The sequence below is a fragment of the Eurosta solidaginis genome, unplaced genomic scaffold (assembly GCF_040869045.1).
Source record: "Eurosta solidaginis isolate ZX-2024a unplaced genomic scaffold, ASM4086904v1 ctg00000151.1, whole genome shotgun sequence".
Taxonomy (NCBI): Eukaryota; Metazoa; Arthropoda; class Insecta; order Diptera; family Tephritidae; genus Eurosta; species Eurosta solidaginis.
In genome coordinates this window covers 1,136,306-1,154,204 of record NW_027136891.1, presented here as the reverse complement: position 1 = coordinate 1,154,204, position 17,899 = coordinate 1,136,306, and the positions used below count along the sequence as shown (strand labels likewise).

Genomic DNA, 17,899 nt, shown 5'->3' with positions numbered 1-17,899 from the left:
TTTTGCTTCATACGGTTGAGTTCTCAGGTGCCGTATTTCCTCAAAATGTTCACGGAGATGACTCCTTAAGCCCCTAGGCGATGTTGGCTCAACAATCAGATGTCTGTTGGGATGCCAAGGTTTCTGGTAATTCAACAGGAACTGTTTGGTTAGCATCTCATTTCTCTCCCTGATGGGGAGTATTCTCGCCTCATTATGTAGATGGTGTTCTGGGGACATAAGGAGACAGCCCGTGGCGTTTCTGAGAGCAGTATTTTGGCAGGCCTGTAGCTTCTTCCAGTGGGTAGTTTTTAGGCTTGGCGACCATATAGGGGACGCGTAGCATGCAATGGCTGGCCAATTGCTTTGTATGTGGTAATGAGCGTTTCTTTGTCTTTTCCCCAAGTACTGTCAGCAAGGGATTTGAGGATATTATTACGGCTCTGGATTTTCGCTACAATTGCGGCTGCATACTCACCAAAATGTAGATCCTGATCGAACGTCACACCCAAGATTTTGGGGTGTAGGACAGTCGGTAGCGTAGTGCCATCGACGTGGATGTTCAAAATTGTCGACATCTGGGTCATCCATGTTGTAAATAAGGTCGCGAAGGATTTAGTTGGTGATAATGCCAGGTTTCGCGATGCGAAAAAACTGGAGAGATCAGGGAGGTAGCCGTTTATTCTGTTGCAAAGCTCATCGATCTGTGGGCCTGGGCCTGTGGCCATTATTGTGCAGTCATCGGCGTAGGAAACGATAGAAACTCCTGGTGGCGAAGGTAGCTTAGATATTTAGAAATTAAACAAAAGTGGGGACAGGACACCACCCTGTGGCACCCCTTGTTTAATTCTTCTTGGTTTTGAGGTTTCGTTTCTAAATTGCACCGGTGCCTGCCGACCACCCAGATAGTTTGCGGCCCACCTTTTAACACATGGGGGAAAGGTAGACCCTTCCAGGTCTTGCAGTAACGTGCCATGGCTGACCGTATCAAAAGCTTTTGGTAGGTCTAGCGCCACGAGTACTGTTCTATGGTGGGGGTTTTGATTTAAACCGCAATTTATATGGGTGCTAATGGCATTTAGCGCGCTGGTGGTGCTATGGAGTTTTCTGAAGCCATGCTGATGACAGGCTAGCTGCAAATTTGCTTTGAAGTAGGGGAGAAAAATGGCTTCAAGCGTCTTGGCTACTGGCGATAGGAGAGATATCGGGCGATATGACTCCAATGTTAGCTCGTTTCCCAGGCTTTAGTAGCGGGACCACCTTGGCCATTTTCCATTTTTCGGGAATGACAAAGGTGGAAAGAGATGGGTTGAAGACATGTGCTAAATATTTGAAACCCTCTTTCCCTAGGCTTTTAAGCAGCGGCATGGCTACGCCGTCTGGACCCACTGCTTTGGATGGTTTAGCATGACCGATGGCATCCTCAACCTCTTTGGCGGTGATGGTAATTGGTGACGCGCTGAATTTATGTCTGTTGGCCTTCCGTCTATCTTTGTCGATCGTAGAATGCATTATATATTGTCGGCAGAAAGCGCTCGCGCATTTTTTTTGCATCCGACAGCACTATCGCCAAAGGCGATGGAATCTTTGTCATTGTGCCTAGACGGATTCGATAGGGACTTTACGGTGGACCAAAAATTACCTACACCGCCAGAGAGGCTACAACCGCTTAGGTGCTCCTGTCATTTCGCCCGCTTGTGTTCATCCACAAGCAATCTGATGCGTTGGTTTATATCCCTTATTTAGGGGTCGCCGGGATCGACCTGTCTTATAAGGTCACGTTCTCTCGCTAAATTTGCGGCCTCCGCCGGGAAGTGGGCCGAATTTTGGGAATTCTACCGGCGGGAATGAAACGAGCCGAGGCGGATTCAATGACCTTGCGGAAAGCACGCTCCCCTTGGTGGGCATCAGTCGGGATAGGGAGGGCAGCAAAGCGGTTGTCTGTAAAGGATTTGTATTCGTCCCACTTTCATGAAAGTGCGTTTTTCTGTGACGATGAATTCGGCGGTATGCTCGAGCGAAATAAGTATAGGCAGGTGTTCGGATGCCAATGTTACCATCGGCTGCCAGTTGACGCAGTTTACGAGTTCTGCGCTCACGATTGAAATGTCCGGCAAAATGTGACAGCTTCCTACAATACGTGTGGGGGCGTCTCCGCTTATTGTGCAGAACGTCGTTTCTTCTCTTTGAACCGCCAACTTCTCACCCCCACTCTCCGCCCGAAAGTTTGAATACCATAGATCGTGATGGGCATTGAAATCGCCTAATTTAATGCGATCGTTGCCAGTGACTAAGGCGCTGATATTAGGGCGGTATTCACTGGGCCAGCAGGTGGCAGGAGGGATGTAGATGTTGATGTGTTCTAGGTTTGCATCGCCTGACCGGACAGATAAGCCTTGACGTTCTGAGACACTGTCCCTGCGGCCGATGTCGGGATCAAATATATGATATTGCACAGAGTGGTGTATGATAAACGCGAGGCCCCCTCCATTTCCGCTCTCGCGATATTTTCTGTGGACATTATACCCAGAATAGGTCTGCAGAGCAGATCTTGCTGTGGGTTTAGTCTCTTGGATCGCAGCAATGCGGATGTTGTGCCGCTTCATGAAATCGACTATCTCCGTGATCTTCCCAGTTAATCCATTACAGTTTAACTGCAGAATTCTGAAGAGCATAGGGGGAGACGTCGTCACTATGGGAGTAAGTGACGAGTGACTACGCCTGGGTTGTGGAAGGCTAGGACGCAACTGCTGTTGTGGCCCTGGGACTGGACGTCCTTGGGTAAGCATTGGGCTGCCCGGTGGTTTGGGTATGCGGCCTGGCAACATGGCGCAATGAAACTCCACGGGGGTTGCCGTCGCGGAGACCAGAACATGTAGGAAAGTGGCACCGTCCATGGCAGGAGCTGCATTAGGCGGATGTCGCAAACATATATATTCTGTGCTGGCAAACGGTAGAGGTAGGGACTAAGAGTCGGTTTCCCTGACCTACACAATTGTTGCCGGAAAAGAGGGGGAGAAGACTCGGCATTGCTCCCGACTCTACTACGGAGATTGTAGGTATGAGTGGGAGCAGCCGTATGAGTTGGTGGCGCCGTGGGGCCCGAGCAGCAGCGGGTACTGGTTGTGGCTTGCTGGGCAGCGGGGCTGCTGGAAGGTAAGGGGGGGGGGGGTGGTAAGGCGCAGACTACGGGACGTCCTAGGGCGTGAACAGCAAGGAGCCACAAAAGATTTATTGAAGTTACGTGGACGTCTGGTTTTGGGATCTAGCCCAGAACAACCTGTCCGATGCAACCATCCCTTACACGAGACACACTGACAAGAGTATGACCGTCCTAAAAATATTCTTTTCCGGCAGATGCAGCAAAACCATTTCTCAGGACCGGGGTCAGGAGACGGACCCGGATTGGGTTCGATACCTTCCCGGAGCAAGAGAATATGGAGCATTCTCGCTTCAAGGACCTGCTGGGAGGATGAAAATTTGTGGGAAGGATCTAACAAATTAAATGGGGTTACACTGAAATGACAGTCCTTGGTCGGGAAAAATCCCGAGTCGCTCCGGTACATAGAACCGACTGCCTTGGGAAGCGGTTTAACTTGGCCATGTTAGTCGTTCCAGAGGTGGTCGGGCTATTGACTTAATGGTTCTTTGTTGTCGGAACGTACCGGGTATATAACCGGCAAAGGGCCATCAAAATCAAATACACTAACGAAAACTTTCGTAGTGCTGTTGTTGTTGTCGTAGCGATAAGGACACTCCGCGAAGGCCTTGGATAGTGATCGATGTTGATGTTCCTTTGACGGATGCAGATCCAGTACGCTCCTGTAACAAGCACCATAAAGGAACTAGCCCGACCATCTCGGGAATGATGTGGTATGACCACATAAAACCGTCTAAGCTATCCCGGCCTCTCGCCCCCTTAGCTCGGGGCCACCAGAACGTCGGTTGTTAATGAAACAGGATTCGCCACGGGTGGGTGAGGTTGACAATTGGGTTGGAGAAGCTATATATTGCGCTGGCAACCCCTTGAGAGGGGGAGAAGCTATATATTGCGCTACACAAACCCTTGAATCAATTTGGTATCTTAGTCGCCCTTTGCGACAGGCATACTTACCCCGGGTATATTCTAAGTCCTCTAACCCGACGGGGCGAATTGTCTTTATCGTTAATACAACAACAGTCCTTTATCGCTATAACAACAACAACGATGCAGCTTCTGAAATCATAGAAATCTGCATACCCGTTTTTGTTGCTGTTGTTGTTGTAGCGATAAGGTTACTCCCCGAAGGTTTTGTGGAGTGTTGTGATGGTCCTTTGCCGGATACAGATCCGGTACGCTCTGGTAACACAGCACCATTAAGGTGCTAGCCCGACCATCTCGAAAAAGATTTAAATGGCCACATTAAACCTTCAAGCCATTCCTCCCTCCCACCACCAAGTTCCATGAGGAGCTTGGGGTCACCAGAGCCTCGTCTGTTAGTGAAATAGGATTCCCCGCAGATAGGTGAAGTTGTCAATTGGGTTTGGAGAAGTTTATATTGCGCTGGCAACCTGAAGGGTTTGCGTTACACAACCCCTTGAATCGGGTATTTTAGTCGCCTCTTACATACGCATACCTACGGCGGATATATTCTGACCCCCTCACCCGCTGGGGAAATCTGCATCTGTTGTGGGCTTCGCAAATAATCGAAGACACGCAATCATTAGGGGACTGTCTTCGTTGTTCTTATTGCAGTAGCAATTTTATGCAATATATCTTCCGATTTCCTAACAGATAGATGACACGTACCGGTTTTGTGATCTATAAGGGAGACTCCAGACCCATTCTATTGGAATGCGACACCTGCTTCAGTCAAAGACAGAAATTATTGGGTTTGCCGTAGTCGGACTATTTGTTCTTACAAGACCACAAGCCAAAGGGAATACTTAATTTATTACGTGAGCTCGGATTGGGCGAGGTGTTGTGAATGAGATTTGTTTCATCGTTTTTTTAATGTATATTTCCAGGCTCAACAATTGCAGCCGCACTGTAACAACATCACCAAGCTGCCACCTTATATAGCTCCGGCATCCTAAAATGGCAGCATTTGGTTGGACGTGAACTTGGTAGCACTTTCTAATGGCAGTTATGTCAAAATTAATTCAATCAACGTTTGCCAGAAAGTTTGAAAGAATTTTTGTGCTATGTATTTCAGCTAACGTGTTATTTTCAATAAAAATGTATTTATAAAACATATTCACACGCAATATATCCGCTATTAATCCATCGTTATAGAAAATAAAATCTGTATATTCTTGAACACTTTGGAAACGTGGAAAAATCTAAGCGCGGCAGCAATTCAACAGGATTATACGATCGGGTCATGGAAAAGGAGGAAGCTGCATGTGTGCAATACCAGCTATGTGATTACAAGACACCCAAAAAGACATCCATGCTAATTGATGGAGAACGTTTAATAGATAAAATTAATATATTAACAACGCGACAAGATAATCAAACATGCACAAAGGTAATTATTCGCTTTGATTTTGCTTAAAATTGATCTTACACGAATACCTGTAGTGAAACACAAAATATGACTTTGCTATTGTTGTTAAACTTCCATTAATTGCTTTCGTAAAATGCAGTTAGAATATTGCGAAATGCAGCTGCACTTCGTTCAGCATAGTCATTTGTTAACTGGCGGGGTGGGAACCCTATATCAAATGTCAACTTAAAAATCTATTTTTCTTACATATTTGAGTTACTAATATTTAACCATGCCTTATAGCTACCTACAATCAAAGACTTCGTTATTATAAAACCAATAAGCCGCGGCGCATTTGGAAAAGTGTTTTTGGGCTATAAAAACAATGATCCTAATAAATTATATGCAATCAAAGTGATGCGTAAATCCGATATGATAAATAAGAATATGGTATCACAAGTTATTACAGAGCGTAATGCCTTAGCATTGTCACGTAGCCCATTTTGTGTTAGCCTATTTTACTCGCTGCAATCCATCTCCTATATCTATTTAGTAATGGATTATATGGTGGGCGGTGATCTCAAATCATTACTTACCATGTATGGCTACTTTGACGAATCAGTTGCGCGTTTTTATGTAGCAGAAGTTGCATTAGCATTGCAATATTTACATGAGCATGGAATTGTGCATCGTGATATAAAGCCAGATAATATGCTGTTATCGGGGACTGGTCATGTAAAGTTGACTGATTTTGGTTTGAGCAAAATTGAGAATAGGAAAGGTAAATATTTATAAATTGGATTTACTCTGCATTCATATATGTAAAACGCATCTTATTCTTCAGATTTGGAAATTTCCGATCTGATAAATATTTCGCCTACGCTAAATACACGTACACCTGGTCAGTTGCTTTCATTAACGTCGCACTTGTCTTTTGGCTCGGAGAAGAAAATAGAATGTGGCACAGGCACTTCTAATTTGATGAATGCTATGAATAAACGTAGTATGTGCAGTTGAATTTTAAATTATATATAATACAACATTTATATGTAATACAAAAATAATTATACATTTTTACAATTAGATGTAATAACTGAATCATCAGATAGTGAAGCAGATACATCATTGAATGAAGCTGAACGCACAAGTGACAGCAAAATTTCTGGTGTCTCACCATTCTTTTCAGCTGACGAAATTAATATATCTGCAACACACACATGCAACGCAACTAATGTTAGTTTTTATTTATATGATCCCACATAGCATTCTCTGAAATATTGATAATATGCTTTTCGATTCCTCAACGCGCCTAAAATATTCATGAATGCACTTACTTTCTGACCATAAAGAATTTCGTCAGTAGAAAATAGTTTTCCTTACGCGACTCTTTTTGATAAACATTTTCCAACTCCCATTGCCATGTTGTTGTTAAAATTTTTATTTTCTAATCAGTGTTAAATCATCTTTCAGTCGTATTTATAATCACTTTGAGACCGTTGCACATTTTTTATGTTGTATTTAAAAAAAAACGTTTTTCACCAGTATTAAGGATCAGTTTAAAGTCTTGTCCAAGTCGTATTTGCATTCAATCTGGAACGGCTGTACACTTCGTTATGGTATTTTCAATGAATCACTTTGTCACCGAGAGTAATTTTTGGCTTTTTCAATCGCTGAAGTGATCATTTAATCGCCGGAATGGTAAATCACTTTTGAGTCATCAAAAGGGGTCGAAAGATCTTTTCTGTTGAAAATAACGTCCCGAATGCTATGTGTTATAATTTTGTTTAAAAAAGTTTTAGCCTCCATATATATTCTATTATATAGACACAACTCACCGATAGCACATCTTCCTATCATACATGTACATCAACAGAATTAAGTAAAAATGATGGAAGTGCGAATACAATTTCAGCCAATAACACGCGTCACGTTGGCTTTGCAGATATAAGTATTGTCATGAAAGTTGAAAATGACTCTGCTGCTGTTTCTAAAGCAAACTGCAATGTAAGTAGCTTGTGGCCTTAATATAAAATAAGTAAACTCCATAGTTTGAATATCGTGTTTGTTTTAATTTTAATTTTTATTTTTTATGAATAAGGGCTGCAAGCTTGAAGATTATAAAAATCAAAATAAGTTTTTAGTTAAAGTCGAACCATATGAGCAGGAAGAAACTTCGTTTGAGTTTAACATGGTTCGGAAACGTACCATTGACGAGGTGTGTAAGCATGTTTGTTTGTTTGGTTTCGTGTGTGTGTCGTGCTTTGGGTTGGTTGTTGTGTTGAAGCTTTGGGTTGGTAATTGTAATTTCTTAAATTTAGAATTTTTTTCAAATGAACTCTCTGAACAGACAGTATATGAAAATAGCATGTAAATGTTAACTGGTGGATGTAAAATTTTTCTCTAACAATTTCTCAATGATCTGTCTGTGATCATGTAAATGTTAACTGGTGGATGTAAAATTTTTCTCTAACAATTTCTCAATGATCTGTCCTATTTAATTTAGTCTCAAGCGATAACCGCGTAGGCACGCTGGTACCACAAAAGTATTGGTATGTGCGTGAGGCGATATCCCGAAAAGACTGTCACTTCGGTAAATTCATCGAAGTCTTTAGGAAGAATAGCACTCAGTCGGTTATCGCTTTTGACTAGGTATGTAAACATTGTTACAAACTATAGACATTGTACATTATAGATACAGCGTTTACGCATTTCAAAATGTCCAGAAGACTCTGGTGTATCGAGTAGGAAAAGTGACTGTTCTAGCTCGCAGATTAATACAACTACAAGTTCTATGGATAAGGCTGAAAATATGTGTGTTTCTAAAACTGATACAAGCTGTTCAGATTATTCACGCAGGTGGGATTAAAAAAATATTTGTATCTAAATAAAACAAACTCTAATTCTAATTGCAGCTACAACGTCAACATCAGTAATGAAACCAATAGCATGCGCTCACCATTTCGCAACTTATCGAAAAATTTTAAACGGCCAGAACTGCTTAGGTTAGTTTTGAGAGATATGTCTTGTTTAGGGCTTTAATCGGCCTAGTACTGCAAAAAAGGAATATTTTGATCCTAAGATGTTATTTCTGGAAATGAAATTTGACCAAACTAGACATTTCCTTTTCTAAACATTTAGAAATAAAAGAGGTTAATCCTTTGGGTACTGCTGAAGTGATTGAAGCTCCAAACAAGTTCAAGCTGTATTACGCATTTTTACTAAATTTAACCTATACTTGTATATATTAAAAAATCCGTTCTTAGGGGTATGAAACGCAAGCTGAATCTTCTTAATCGTTCTGAAAATTCACCCTACTTAGAAGCGGATGGTTCTAATATGACTTCTAAATCAGGTAGTACTGGCCTTACACAAGAAATTGATATCCTAGACATTGGTAGCAGTACACCGAAAAAGCGTAAAGCAGCCAATGGTGTTCTAAAAGTTCGTTCACTCTCTGATGATGATATGCCACAGGCTTTAAATGAACATGTCACCAATGTTGTCTTTTCAACACCCGTTTCCTCGCAAAAGATATTACGTCGTGATGGTGGTTTACTGGGCAAACTTAAAGCTACGCGTTTCGCATTGCCTCCGTCAATGGATACAAAAAGATTAGAACAAGCAGCAGAAAAAACTAGTATGCAATATTTAAAAATGGCAGCTGATGATCCTACTATGTCACCCATAAATTTGGGTAATAATTTGCCCAAAACACCAAAACGTATTAACACACCATTTCGCACACCAAAATCTGTACGTCGTGGTGCTACACGACAATCTAGCGATCGCATACTCGGTACACCTGATTATTTAGCACCAGAATTACTATTGCGGCATGGACATGGTCCGGCTGTAGATTGGTGGGCACTTGGTGTTTGTTTCTATGAATTTATGACGGGTTTGCCGCCATTCAATGATGAAACACCACAAAAGGTTTTCGACAACATTCTACATAAAAGTAAAAAACAAAAAACATTGTGATATTGAAATATTTATGTATGTTATTATTATTAAACATTATTTATTCTTAATACCACAGATATTGAATGGCCTGAAGGTGATGAAGCCCTCTCCAGTGAAGCAGTCGAAGCAGTTGATTTGTTGCTCACAATTGATCCGAATGCACGTCCGGCAGCCAAAGAGGTTCAGCAAATGCGTTTCTTTGATTCTATAGATTGGAAAAATATGGAAAACGAGGAGCCACCATTTGTACCAACTCCTGATAATCCCACCGATACAGCATATTTCGAGGCGCGTAATAATTTACAACATTTGAAGTTGTCTAACTTTACGATGGAGGACTAAAGACTAAACAATTATAGCCTAATAAACAATTTATTTTAGTTGATTATTAAGTAAAAGATATTAGCGATACTAACATAATCTAATTACCTTTCAATATGCTTATGAAATTAATTATTCGTAGAGTTCTAAACAAAGAGGATTATTTAATGTTCTACAAGTCATATAACAGCTATAACTACGTTATGTAATATCATCTAGCAAAACTATAGCGTTCGTATAATCCAACGTGTAATTCAATTTAACTTTTATTGTATTGCATGTTTTATTTCTTCTGTAAGAATATCTATTTTGTAATTTGTTTATTTATTGATGCTTTAGTTTTCAGTTATATGTGTTTCCCAGTTGAACATCCGCTGTATTTAATAATATACTCTAGTTTTAAAGCATTCAAATATGTATTTATTTGCATCTGCTTTTAAATTTCACTAGTGAGTATTAATGTATATTTGGTGAAAAATGTCAATTAATTATTGAAATGCATTACAAACAATTACTAATTAATTTTCGCAGTCGATTTAGTTTTAAAAATATACATTTTTTAAAATGGTACTGACAAAAATGTAACATATAAAATAGTATTCCATTATTTTATGATTACATTACATATTTTATTGATTTATTGTTTATTTTATTAAATTTATTTTAATCGTTTTAATAAATTCTTACTTATATATATATTGCATATTTTAAAAACCTTAAAATAATAAAATCGCATTAAAAAATTGTAAATTAATTAAACTATATTGAACTGTTGTTTCTGCCTCAATATCGTAGAAACTAATTAAATTAATGAAAAGTTAGGCACCTCAATGCTTCAAAAGGTGCAACGGAGTTCGGAGCTCTGCATTACCGAGTCTCACGGCTCCACTCCGTCTGAAGCACTCAACACAATGCTATACCTACCACCTCTTGACCTGGTGGCCGAAGGAAATAGCGGTCATCGCCGCTCTAGGCATAAGGGAAACAGGTCTCTGACTACTACGCGCCAAAGAACGTTTTCGTTAAAAACTATAGTATATATACCATCGCGACAAGACTGGAATACCAGACAACATACGGTACCGGGTGCTATCAACATATTCACGGATGGTTCTAAGCTTGACGGGAAGGTGGGAGCAGGCCTCTTTTCACCGGATTTGGGTCTAGAGGTCTCTTTTCGCCTACCAGATCACTGTAGTGTTTACCAAGCGGAAATGCTGGCAATACATAGGGCTGTGAATAATCTCGGGTCTATGCCTAAGGATGGTAAATGGGTGTTTATTTTCTCAGACAGCCAGGCCCCATTCAAGGCCCTGGACTCATTCGTCGACAACGCAAAATGGATCACTGAATGCCGCAGATCTCTTAACGAGATGGCTCAGCCCTTCAGTATCAGCTTTATATGGGTACCTGGGCACAGGGATATTGAAGGCAACTGCAGAGCAGACGAGCTGGCCAGAAGAGGTACCACCGATCATATCCTTCCGAGAAATGATTCGGTAGGTATACCCATGGCCACTCTCAGGCTTCGTGTGAACACAAGCATTATAAGAAATGCAAATGGACGACGGTCAGCCATATCATCGTGTGAGACATCCAGACTAACCTCATATGACAAGGAGTGAACAAGAGCGCTTCTGATTTTAAACAAATCAGTTTTATCGTCTCAGATAAGGGTTCTAACAGGACATTGTTTAATAGGCGCGCATGGTGTTAGAATGGGGGTAATGACCTTCGACTATTGTCGGAGCTGCAGATGTACAGAAGAGGAGGAGAGTGTCCAGCACTTTCTCTGTCAGTGTCCAGCGCTTAGTAGGCATAGGTTGGCCATCGTTGGTAAACCTCTTCTACATGACCTTGCTAAGGTCTCTAGTTATGAAGTCAAGGCTATAGAAAAATATATAAATTCCACGAAGTGGTTCGACCCGCTTTAGGCAGGGTAGGGGTCCTCTTTGAGACCGTATAGGGTATTACGATGGGTCCATTGGCGGCCTAAGTAGTGAGCTGTTACCATAGTGTTCAGCTCAGCCCTCGCAACCTAACCTAGGCACCTCAACAGCTACGTAACCATATTGCAAATCCTGCTGAACCACTGCAAGATGGCAAAACCACGTCACAACAATGGATGCTATCTGTAAGCATCGGAACTCTTCTCCTCGGACCTAAGGACTGAGTCCTCACACGAAATACAAAGCAGGAATGTCAAAAAAACAGACTTAAAAAAATCTGCCAAGTTTCAGTAATCGTAATAGGCATGGAGCTGGAAGATATAATGAGCAGTATGAATCACTTGTTAGCTGACGCCTTCAATTTTGGCCAAAAAGTAGCTCTTAATGGGCACAGGAACTTACAGATATGAAGCTTTTTAACAAAGCCAGACGCACTGTTCAGTGGAAGGACTCTACTATACAATTAACTGCGTACAGCAGCACTTGGGGCAAAGGCAGAGAAACGCCACTTATAAAGCAATTTGCCAGCCGATTGTGTGGTAGAGTCTCTGATATGGTCGTTGAGCTTGAAAAACAACACAATGGAGGAAACTGCCGGCCTGTCAAAATACCACAAACAAGAACTGCCACGAGATGTCTTCTTATGACGCTGAACAAAAAATTTGTGTTAAATTCCCATAAACATGTGCATCTGATTGTCTGACAACTGACTGAAATGCCCGATCCTCCCAGAGTTATAAGGGGACATATCCGCAAGTACTACGATGAGATCCGGCGACTAGAACTCAGCCATTTGAGCTAGACGAGGACGCAACAAATTAAAACACCGCCCAGGGGCTTAAGGAGTCACCGCCGTAAGCATTATGAGGAAATACGGCACCTGGGAACTCAGCCGTATGAAGCCAAAAACACAACAAGGTCCTCGGCGAACTCCACAAACAGGCGTGGGACCTTTATGCCAGGAATTGCCCGGTGATTCCAGTACTCAAAGGACAGTACCCAAAACTTGCGGAAGAGGAACGCACACTCCCCAGGGAAACACGAGTCACTCTAGCTCAACTTCTATCTGGATACTGTAACAGGTTAAACTCTTACCTATCCAGAATCAACCCCGACATACAAAATGTATGCCCCGCTTGCAATGTCTCCCCACATGACACCAACCATCTCTTTAATTGTAATGTGGAATCAACGCCTCTAACACCCCTCTCATTATGGTCCATCCTTGTTGAAACAGCAAGTTTCCTTGGACTCCCGTTAGAGGATATTGATGACAATTTGTGATCGGTCGCACCTATTGGATGGGGCGAAGCGCTGCTACAACAACAATTTGTGATCGATTGCACCTGCACTGCTACAACAACAACAACCTAGATGAGGAAAACAGGCCCTCAGATTTAATTACAAATAGTCGGCAAAGTCTTATGCCGATAAATACCCGTCGAACCCTCTTATCTGACACCAATACCCGCAACTCGTATTACTGTATATTTTTAAACTTTTAGTTGCTCATAATCAACCCCGACACACGCAATGTATGTCCTGCATGTAATGGCCCTAACAATTTTTCCAATTGCAATTTGGAACCAACCCTATTGAAACTGCAAGTTTCCTTTGATTTTCCTTAGAGGATATCGATGACAATTTGGAGTGGTCGCACTGCTACAAGAAGAAGACTTACTACGTACAAAAAGGAAATCCCTAGGTCACTACTACAGGGTCAGCCAAATATTGCGTCAATGAGTAAGTATAACTTGGTGGATATTTTTATGATGAAACCTGGTCCTACACTTGACCATATTTCGAGCTGCAGTAAGCCGATGCCGAATTTCTTGACTGTGGAACCAAAGAGCCCTTCCTTGCCTTGATGCGGATACCAACGAGACGCTCGTTGAGAGCCGTGAAAAACGGTACTTGGCGGTGAAGTTTCCTTTCCACTCATTCCCATCACAAGCCACTGTACGTTATGCGTTGCAAAGGCCAACTTATCCTCATGGCTGGCCTCATCGTTCGCATCTCTTGTATGACGGTGATGTCAGTCTTCATGAACCAGCCTGGCATCTGCACCATACCGTGAAAGGACCCAAAAGCTGGGTTATATACTGTTCTACCGCAAGGAGTGCAATCTAAGGCCTCGCATATATAAACTTTTTAGTCTCGTTTCTTCGCTTTAACACGCCAAAGCATTCTATGTAAAACCAGCCAACGGTATTCAATAGGTCATCGAAAATTGCTTTTCAATTTTTTATTCTAAACATCTTACGATACATAATGAGCTCATTTGTGTGGAAAATTGCTTTTTCATTCCATTTATCGATTTACCTAGATTTTATTCAGAGCTCAATTTTCATAAACTTAAATATTGGTTTTCTGTTCCACTTAAAGAAAAATTGTACTATGATTCGATTTTCGTTAAAAAATATTTTGGTAAACAAATTTTGGCTATGCATTTACAGCAAATTCGCAAACCAAATGTTAGTCTTTCTATATTAGGGATAATACGGATTTGAGATTATTAGAACTTGAAGCGGACTTTTAAAATTTGCTTTGTAGGTAACGATTAGGAGGTCAAAGAGGGCTCCCGACAATAGAGCTACCGCTAAAGCTTTGCCGAACCACGGTGGTTCAAACTGCATTCCCCAGTAAACAGTGCCAAAGTCCATCTAGCTTTGAACATAAAAGAACACTGACGCACCGCACCCTTTGCCCTCACCACTGCAGCCTTTAAATCCTTGAATCAAATTGGATGGGATGAACTTAGCATCAGCGTCGGACAAGGTATAATGATGGCACAGCAGATAAGGATTCGAAGCGCGCTGCATTGTCCACACGTATCTTGTAACAGAGTGCAACCCTTTCCATTTGAAAGTCTTTGCATTTCTCTTGGCCATTGAGGATATGATACCCAAGTTCAAGCCCTGTACAGTTAATGCAGAGGAGCTTATGAGATAATCAACGTTCGCCATTAAAATTTCTTTTCATTTCGGCTGGTACGTCTTGCTACTGCTAAGATCCGATAGCTACCTTTTAATTGAATGGTCCTTAGCGTCTTCATCCATTCGCTTTAAAAAGACCTAGCCAGCACTAAGTCCTTTTCAATCTTATGGCGGAAGGGTCAATATGACACCACTAGTTGTGATTAAGCCTTTATAACCATTTATAACTAATTGGCGCTTAACCGTCTAAGCGATTTCGGCCGTTTCGTAAAAAGTTACGCCAAGTATCTCTGTGGGGCGACAAATGACCGTCAATTGAGAGCACCAAGGGAAGACAAGTATTCTTCCACCTGCCTCTCACAACTCAGTGGTCTCCCTCTTCCTTTGCTTCCAAACTGCTGTGTCCATTGAAATACTTTAATGGCCGGAGCGTCTTCGTCAATTTGCATAAAATGGCTTAGCCAGAAAAGCCTTTGATCTTTTATTCGCTGCACTATCTGCTATCTGAGTAAAGCTCACACAGCTCATCATTATACCTACTTCGATTACCGCGGTCGGCATCGCGGACATCATCATAGTTAATCCGGACAGTTAGAGCCCTACCTCCTTTAAATAAATAGGAAATTAGACCAAGGTTTTCGCCTTATGTAGTCTTTGATTACGGCTGGCGCATCCACACACATTTGAAGGCAATTCTCTTCTCTATCTCTGTGGCGTTATCTACTCAAATTTTTCCACATAGATGTCTACTGAGAACCGGAAAGGCTGTGAATGCGCAGTTTATTTTTGATGTGCATACTCGAGAGGCTCTCTAAGGTTTTCAGGAGAAAGACGCAAGGTGGATAGGCTTGAAGTCATAAGGCTTTGCATCCGAATGCCTTTCTCCTTTGGGTATGGAGATTATCTTTACATCAATCCATCTTTCTGAAATGTGGCTGAGCCTTAAACATGCCTAATAAATTCAGTCATCATAGGACAAAGAATGCCACTTGCCATTTATACTGCAGCAGGAAAAATATGATCAGGCCCGGAGATCCAAATGGGTCGAATGATTTGATGGTGCATACGAAAGTTTTCAGTGGGAAAATATGACCTATGAAGTGGTTACTAACCGTTAGCTTTGCAGCTGTTGGTGATTCAGTAGAAGAGCATGTGGTATTTTGTAATTCGGCATGCGTACCCATTACAACTTCTAACATTTCTCTGTTGTTGTTGTTGTTGTTGTTGTTGTAGCGATAAGGTTAGTCCCCGAGTTTTGGGGAGTGTTATCGATGTGATGGTCCTTTGCCGGATACAGATCCGGTACGCTCCGGTAACACAGCACCATTAAGGTACTAGCCCGACCATCTCGGGAACAATTTGTATGGCCACATTAAACCTTCAGGCCATCCCTTCCTCCATACTCCCAAGTTCCATGAGGAGCTTGGGATCGCCAGAGCCTCGGCAGTTAATGAAACAGAATTCGCCATGGATAGGAGAGGTTGACAATTAGGTTTGCAGAAGCTAAATATTGCGCTAGCAACCTGAAAATGTTCCGCTACACAACCCCTTGAATCTGGTATTTTAGTCGCCTCTTAAGAAAAGCATAGCCACTCTGTAGCTCTGCTTCCAACGTGCTTCTGTTTTCCCAGTGTAGCTCGGTGCAGTTGGGATTTTTACGTGGCCGATTGGCCTTCTAGTTTCCTTCTACAACATCTTTCGAACAGTTATTTTGGCCTTTCTTGACTATCTTCTTGAACCTTTTTATGGCATCTTTGTAAGCTTGCCAACATCGGGCCACATCTGCTTTATTTAACAGCCATTTGCTGTTTTTCCAGAGCGAGTAAAACTCCGAGCTGCACCATGTAGGCTGGTTCATCGTGAATCAGGATAAGAGGCGTTAAAAGTAGCGTTATAAGACTCTATGAGTGCGTGTACAGTTTCGTTAATTCTGGTGATGAGTTGATCTCTATGCGGAAATCTGACTAATTTTCAGAATATGCATGCGCGGGTTTCATCAGCTTTTATCGGTAAATCAATCACCTATCGTTCTCAGCTTTATAAAAATGGGACAACATGTTCGTTTCATGTTTCTGTAGGCTGCAAAACAAACAGAACCGACTAAAACAAACAGAACCAAAATAGGAATCACAAATCTAAAGAGAACCGAAGTTCCGTAACATCCCTAAAGCACTTTACTACTTTCCAGGCTTTTGCGCTTATTGTGTGGTCCTTTGGTTTGGCCGAACGTTCCTACTTACAAACTTCACCACATATAATATTCGTAGTTAGAAAAAGTATTGAAATTACGACCAGCCACATTGGCCATCACAGCAAAACGTAAACCAATTACATTTTATTACAACAATAACACAAACAGTCGCGAGTGAAAAGAAAATAAGCTTTATTGTAGTATGTGGACAATGTTTTGGTGGCACTGGTCCAGTTGGCCAATTGTCCAAATAAATTCTAAATATCTTTTTTCCCAAGCTTTTTGAATATTTAAGAAATATGTCCGCTGAGTGCATTTGTGTGTGTGCCACATACATGTGGTTTGTTATTTTTTCATTATTAGCTCCTTTGCATATTCTCCTTTTGAGTTTTATTCCTCGTATTCTTTTATATTTTAAAGGTCAATCACCCTTTCTGTGGGTGGGGAGGCGTATATACATATGTACATTGAATGTTGTGTTACATCACTGCAGTTAAATCAAATATTTGGGGACTGTCTAAGTATGGAAGCAAGTTTTAACATGGAAATCCTATGAGATCTCAATTCTGACGAATACGCTACCGCCAAGAACGTATCTTAATCGACATCGCAGCTTAGCAGCATAGGAAGGGGAAGCGATTGAGTTAAGAAGAGGCAGCTGGAGGAAGACTTGACCCCCCTTGGTGCTCCCAATTGGCGTCCGTTATCGCGATACAGGGATACCTAGCATGACTTTATACGAAACGGCCAAAGTCGCTTAGGCGGCTATGTGCCAATTAATGATGATAATAAAGTGGTCATCTGGATATGCGCTGATTCTGTGGTTGGAGAAGGAGATACTTATTCTTCTTCTTATATCAGTGCATCGCTCCATCCAATAGGTGCGATTACTTACAAACTGTTACGGATATGATCTGATGGAAGTCAAAGGAAACTTGCATTTCCAATTGTGTTGAACCAAAGAGATATAGGGGTTAGAGTCGTGGGATCCACGTTAAAGTTGACATATATTTCTTATATCGGGGTTTACTATAGGTAAGGTATTGGACTCTGAGAACGGAGTTATCCGCCAATTATCAGCACACGATTTTC

The 17,899-nt window shown here is 41.7% G+C and overlaps 1 protein-coding gene across 3 annotated transcripts; it reads left to right on the top strand.

Annotated features, from left to right (window-relative positions):
* Positions 1-5,072: 5,072 nt before the first annotated feature.
* On the top strand, positions 5,073-10,493 carry LOC137235683 (serine/threonine-protein kinase greatwall-like). 3 transcript variants are annotated; one of them, XM_067758568.1, is made up of 11 exons: positions 5,088-5,199; positions 5,255-5,489; positions 5,751-6,228; positions 6,292-6,450; positions 6,532-6,680; positions 7,272-7,451; positions 7,546-7,662; positions 8,140-8,303; positions 8,360-8,449; positions 8,711-9,405; positions 9,487-10,493. In XM_067758568.1, exons 2-11 carry the CDS (start codon positions 5,343-5,345, stop codon positions 9,750-9,752), a joined length of 2,445 nt encoding a protein of 814 aa, XP_067614669.1. In that variant the 5' UTR covers positions 5,088-5,199; positions 5,255-5,342; the 3' UTR covers positions 9,753-10,493. The 3 variants fall into 3 exon arrangements, with proteins under 3 accessions (XP_067614670.1, XP_067614668.1, XP_067614669.1); XM_067758567.1 differs by having other exon boundaries at positions 5,081-5,489; XM_067758569.1 differs by lacking the exon at positions 7,546-7,662 and having other exon boundaries at positions 5,073-5,489.
* The last annotated feature ends 7,406 nt before the right edge of the window (positions 10,494-17,899 follow it).